Source organism: Eimeria maxima, genomic scaffold (assembly GCF_000499605.1).
Source record: "Eimeria maxima Weybridge genomic scaffold, Emw_scaff1143, whole genome shotgun sequence".
Classification (NCBI taxonomy): domain Eukaryota; phylum Apicomplexa; class Conoidasida; order Eucoccidiorida; family Eimeriidae; genus Eimeria; species Eimeria maxima.
In genome coordinates, this window is record NW_013563413.1 from 1881 (window position 1) to 8304 (window position 6424).

General features: G+C 48.3%; 1 protein-coding gene across 1 annotated transcript; it reads right to left on the reverse strand.

Moving 5' to 3' along the window:
• Positions 1 to 230: 230 nt before the first annotated feature.
• On the reverse strand, positions 231 to 4781 carry EMWEY_00049100 (PIK3R4 kinase-related protein (incomplete catalytic triad), putative; the record flags this gene model as incomplete). Its single annotated transcript, XM_013477308.1, has 1 exon — positions 231 to 4781. One exon carries the CDS (start codon positions 4779 to 4781, stop codon positions 231 to 233), a length of 4551 nt encoding a protein of 1516 aa, XP_013332762.1.
• Positions 4782 to 6424: the final 1643 nt, after the last annotated feature.

A 6424-nucleotide genomic window follows, 5' to 3' on the forward strand; every position in this document is an offset into this window, starting at 1 on the left:
CACCGTTGCTGCTGCTGCCGGTGTCGTTGCTGCTGCTGCTGCTGTTACTAATACGATGCCGATATTACCAAGCTTACTGTTAAAACATTATTGTTTCTGCTGCTGCTGCTGCTGCTGCTGCTGTTAATGCTGCAGCAGCAGCAGCAGCAGCAGCAGCAGTATTCTATCATCATCAAGCATAATTAGCTACCCGTAAGAGCAGCTCCCCTCCTGTAGCATTGTTGCTGCTGCTATTGGATATGTTGCTGCTGCATGAGCAGCAGCTGCTGCTGTTGTTGCTGCTGCTCTAGCTGTTGCTGCTGTTCCTGCTCCTGCTGCTGTTGTTGTTGCTGCTGCTCTTGCTGCACTTGCTGCATAACTGCTACCAATGCTTCTAACAACGCCCTGTTATTGCATGCAGTAGCAGCAGCAGCAGCAGTAGTATTACCACCACCACCAGCAGCTGCAGCTGCTGCTGCTGCAGCAGCAGGTGTCTCCTTTTGTCTCCCCTCATCAGCAGCAACAGCAACACGCATAAATAGATCTTCTCTTAAAGGAGACGATCTTAATACTAAGGACCATACCCCTACTGTCCCCTCAATACTGTCTCCTTTGCTGCTGCTGCTGCTGCTGCTGCTGCTGCTGCTGCTGCTGCTGTTACTGCAGCTGCTGCTTACAACAGCAGACTGTGTTGTATCCTTTATACAACAGGGGGGCCCCCCACCACGAGAGGGGCCCCCAACACCTGCACCAACTGTTGCTGCTGTTGCTGCAGTTGCTGCTGGAGACCCCAGCAAGGTACGGCCCCCAGCAGAATCGCCAGATGAGCCTGCTGCTGTTGCAGGTGTTGTTGCTGCTGCTGCAGTTGCTGCTGTTGTTCCTGCTGTTGTTGCTGCTGTTCCCGCTGCGCATCGTGTTGCAGCAACAACAGCAGCAGTTGCTGCAGTTGCTGCTGCAGCTGTTGCTGCTGCTGTCTTAGGGACAGGAGACACCTTGAAGGGACTATGCTGCAGCAAAGGAGGAGACAGTAAATCAGCAGGAGCAGCAGGAGCAGCAGCAGGAGGTGAATGTTTATAAGGAAGGAGGAGACTCGGATTAGATCGCATGCAACTAACGGGGCTGCTAATAGATACATCAGGAGCAGCAACCTGCTGCTGCTCTTGCTCTTGCTGCTGTTCCTGCTGTTGCTGCGGCTCTTCTTGCTGCCGTTTTTGCTGCTGCTCCTCCTCCTTTTCTTGTTGCTGCTGCTCTTGGTGCTGCTCTTGGTGCTGTCCTTCCTCTTCTTGCTCTTGCTGCTGCTGCAAAGAGTTATTGTTGTCCCCCTTTTGTGTTTGCTGTTGTTGGAGCGTCTGTGTTGTTGTTCCTCCCCCCCTAGCAGCTGCACCTGCTGCTGCTCCTCCTCCTCCTCCTCCCCCTCCTGCTGCAGCAGCTGCTGCTGCTGCTGCTGCATTGAATGGTGGTGGTAGTCCCCCCCAATTAGTATCGAAGTCAAGGGGTTGTAATCTATGATGAAGATCAGCAGCAGCAGCAGCAGCAGCAGCAGCAGCACATAAAACACATGGTGTTGCTGCTGCAGTATCATTTGTCTCTGGTGATGTATCTGCTGCAGTTGTAGGTGTAGTAGGTATCTGTTGTTGCTGTTGTTGTTGCTGCTGTTGCTGTTGCTGCTGTTGCTGTTGCTGTTGCTGTTGCTGTTGCTGTTGTTGCTGTTGCTGTTGTTGCATATGTCCTTGTTGGTCTCCTCTATCTCCCCCTTCTTCCTCTCCCTCTCCCTGTTGCTGTTGTTGCTGTTGTTGTTGTTGCTGCTGTTGTTGCTGCTGTTGTTGTTGTTTGTCCTTTTCTTGTTCCTCTACCTGTATTGCATGCATGCGCATGCATTCAAGGTATCTAAATCCTTCTGTTCCCCCTAGATAGAGAACTTCTCTTGGTTTTTCTTGTTGATTATTATCTGTATATATAAATAATCTTTTTTTTTTTTTTATTAATATTAACAATCGTCTCTTCCATCGTCCCTTTCTTGATAATATCTCTACTATACCACATACTGTCTCCTTATTGCATGCAGATACTGTAGTAACAGTAGCTCCTGCTCCTGCTCCTGCTCCTCCTGCTCCTCCTGCTCCTGCTGCACAAGAGGTACTACTACTACTAATGCTGTTCTTGTTGTTGTTGTAGCATTGTCCTCCTCCTCCTGCTGTTGTTGTTACTGCTGTTGTTATTGCTCTTGTTCCTCCTCCTCCTGTTCCTGTCTTTGCTAGTATTGTCCCTCCTCTTCCTCCTCCTATTCCTCCTCCTCCTGCTGCTGCAGCAGGAGGAGGAGAAGCATTAGGTGAATAATTAAAAGGAGAAGGAGGAATAAGATATGTATCTCCTGATCTCCCCCATGAACTATTATTACGTCTCCCTTGTTGTTGTACAGTACTACTACTACTACTACTACTACAAGCAGCAGCAGCAGCAGCAGCAGCAGCAGGAGCAGCAGCAACAGGAGCAGCAGGAGCAGGAGCAAGAGGACTATCCCTAGCCTGATGCAACAAAGGAGCAAATAATCCTCCCCTATCTATTGCATCTTTTAGCTCTTGTGCTTGTGGTCTTAGTTTAGGGTCTGTATGTAGACAAAGGAGACAGAATTGTTGTATACCTAATAAGTGTCTCCTTTTTTGTATATAATTAGGTATAGATCTATGTCTTGCATTAATTAATATGTCTGCTCTCTCCATGACTGTCTTACTCCTACTAAATAGATCTATACATAACATACCTAGACACCATATATCTACCTTATTATCATATAATTCTCCTCTTAATTGTTCTGGTGCTGCATATACAGCTGTACCTACACCACGAGTACGTGCTGCTCCTCCTCCTCCTCCTCCTCCTGCTGCTCCTCCTGCTCCTGCTCCTGCTGCTCCTCCTGCTCCTGCTCCTGGGGGATGGTGGGGGGGACAGGGAGAAGGAGACAGAGGAGATCCTACACCATGCATACGGGTTGATGATGATCCACGAGATATATATACTCCTCCTCCTCCTGCTTCTGCTCCTCCTCCTCCTCCTCCTCCTGCTGCTGCTGCTGCTGCTGCTGCTGCTCCTGCTGCTGGAGGAGACAGATGAGGATAATAAGGAGGAGACAAACCTCCTCCTCCTCCTGCTGTTGCTGCATCATCATGTATAGTAGGTGAATAAGGAGGAGAGAAAGGAGACAATTGTTGTGCAAAATTATTACCTATAAAATAATGATGATTATCTGTCTCTTCCCCATAAGAGGATGAACTTGTTGCAGTTGCTGCTGCTGCTGCTGCTGGTGCTGTTGCTGTTGCTGTTGCTGCATGATTATGATTAGAATATGTATCTGCACGTCCAGCAGCAGCAGCAGCAGCAGCAGCAGCAGCAGCAAGTAATTCATCCTTGAATGCAAGACCAAAATCCCCTATCCTTGGTATACCTTCCTTAGATAAGAATATATTAGATGGTTTTATGTCCCTATGTATAATACCTTTTTTATGTATAAAGGAGACACCTATAATTAAATAATATAATAATAATGCTTCTTTTCTTCCTCCTTCCTCTATTCTTGGTGTATATGCTATATAATCCTCTAATGATAAAGGATAATACTCCATCTGTATATGTAGAGACACTTGCACACGCCCTATATGCTGCTGCTGCTGCTGCTGCTGCTGCTGCTGCTGCTGTTGCTGCTGATGGTTGTTATGGTTGTTGTTATGGTGGTTGTTATGGTGGTTGTTGTTGTTGTGGGGGTAGTAAGGAGACAGAGGGGATGGTAAAGGAGACAGGAAACAAGGAGATGCATAATGCTGGGAATTATTCTCTGCTGCTCCTCCTCCTCCTCCTCCTGCTGCTGCTGCTGCTGTTGTGTTGTTGTTGTTGTTGTTGTTGCGGTTCTTTGCTGTTGCTGCTGTTGCTGCTGCTGCTGTTGTTGTTGGAGGGACACGAAGAGAAGTGTCTCCTTTCTTACGATAACGACGAGGGAAAGAAGGAGACAAACAAGAAGAGGAGGAGGAGGAAGAAGAAGAAGAAGAAGAAGAAGAAGTGTCTCCTTTTATTCCCTTTAGGCCTATAGGAGATACCTCTGTTGTTGCTGTTGCTGCTGCTGCTGCACCTGCTGCTGCACCTGCTGCAGCAGCAGGACCTGATGCATTAATACAAGATGTATTATTATAACAGCAACCCCATGATTTAACAACAGACACTTCTTCCTCTCCTGCTGCTGCTGCTGCACCTGCTGCTGCTGCTGCTTCTCCTTCTTCCTCCTCTTCGTCTATATCTCCCTCTTCTTCTTCCTCTTCCTCCTCTTCTTCTTCCTCCTCCTCTATCTCCCCTTTATCTATACTGTCTCCTCCTCCTCCTCCTGCTCCTCCTTCTCCTGTTGCTGCTGCTCCTCCTCCTCCTCCTCCCTTATTAATAATAGATGAGGAGACACTTGGTTGCCTAAAGGAGATCTTTAGTCCCTCTGTTGTGTCTCCGCTGCAGCTGTCTGTACACCAGAAACCATCACAACTATGACTATCTGTGTCTCCTCCTGCTGCTGCTGATTCCCCATCTGCTGCTGATTCTTCTCCTGCTGCTGAACATACACCACCTGCTGCAGCAGCAGCAGCAGCAGCTGCTGCTGCAGCAGCTGCTGCTGCATTGTGGTTGGTGTGCGGCTGCTGTTTATGACCATATTGTAAGGCACAAAAGAGGGGGCCCCCCTCTATACCCTGTACCCTATTATTAGGGGGCCCCTCCTCATCAATTTTATTATCTATAGATAATAATGTAGGTAAGGGACCATTGGTCATCTGTATCTCTTTTGCAGCAGCAGCAGCAGCAGCAACTGCAGCAGGAGACCATTGGTCTCTTCTTCTTCTCTCACCACAACAACAACGTGCACAACCACCACCACCTGCTGCACCTGCTGCTGCAGCAGCAGCAGCAGCAGCAGCAGCAGCAGCAGCATTCCCTCTATATGCATAATCATAAAGATAGGGATAAGACCCATCATTGTGTTCCCCTCTTGCTGCTGGTGTTGTTGGTGTTGTTATAACTGGTTGTATTTGTTGCTGCAGTTGTTGCTGCTGTTGCTGCTGCTGTTGCTGCTGCTGCTGTTTATGTTTTTTATTATATGGTATATATTTAGTCTCTAACCATGAGGAGAAATAACGAGCAATAAAAGGATGATTAGTTAGATGACGGAGACAGTATACTTCCCTTAATACACGATGAGTACGACTTACTAGATGACGAGCATCTACAGTAAACTGCAACACATAACCAACAGCAGCAGCAGCAACAGCAGCAGCAGCAACAGTAACAGTAACAGTAACAGTAACAGTAATACAAGCAGCTAATGTAGGGGCAACAAGAAGAGGAAAAAAAGGGAAAAAAACAGCAAAAAAAACAAACAAATACCAATAGAGGGAAAGGAAATAATTATAGCCAAGGTGTCCTTATAACTGCAGCAACAGCAGCAACAGCAGCAGCAGCAGCAGCAGCAGCAACAGCAGCAGCAGCAGCAGCAGCAGCAACAGCAGCAGCAGCAGCAGCAGCAGCAGCAGCACTAAAGACATAAGACATGCACCCTAATATAGGACCATCAATAGAATCATCATAACAACAGCAGCAACAACAAGACAACAGCAGCAGCAAGACAGCAGCAGCAAGACAGCAGCAGCAAGACAGCAGCAGCAAGACAGCAGCAGCAGCAAATAAATAAATAAATAAATAAATAAATACCTGTATAATTTTAATAGCATATATTTCTCCATCTAATTTATGTTTAGCCTTGAGTACCCTACCGAACCCTCCCTTCCCTACTGCAGCAAACTCATAAAAATCCCTAAGGAGACGAGGGGGGCCCCCCTCCCATTGGAGGGGGCCCCCCTCACCTCCTCCTCCCTCTATTAAACCATGACCACCACAAGCAGCAGCAGCAGCAGCAGGAATAGGAGGGGGAAAAGGAGGAGACAGATAAGGGGCCCCTCCTAATTGAGGGACTGGGGGCCCCTCTATGTTATATTGATCCTTCTCTATACAATTATATATAGGGGAAGGGGATGGGGGACAATAAGGAGACAGAGGAGGGGGGGCCCCTCCTATTAATGGGGATAAATAGGGTACAGCTAAACATCTTGTACGTGGTATACATGGGGGGGCCCTATTATTATATACAGGAGAGGGGGCCCCTACAGGGACACCAGGGGAGGGGCCCCTTCTTGGAGACGGGGCCCCTCCTGATCCATCAGGAAGGGGAGGTCTAGCAGGGAAGGGGGCCCCTGGGGATTGGGGGGACCCCTTCTTTGGGGAAGAGGGGGGGGCCCCTGGTGAGGGAGGGGGGCCCTTTATGGGTACTGGGGGCCCCAATCTGGTGCTGCCACAAGGAGGAACCATTATAAGGAGACAAAAGGAGACAGGGGAAGAAAAAGAGACAAAAAGGAGACAGGTA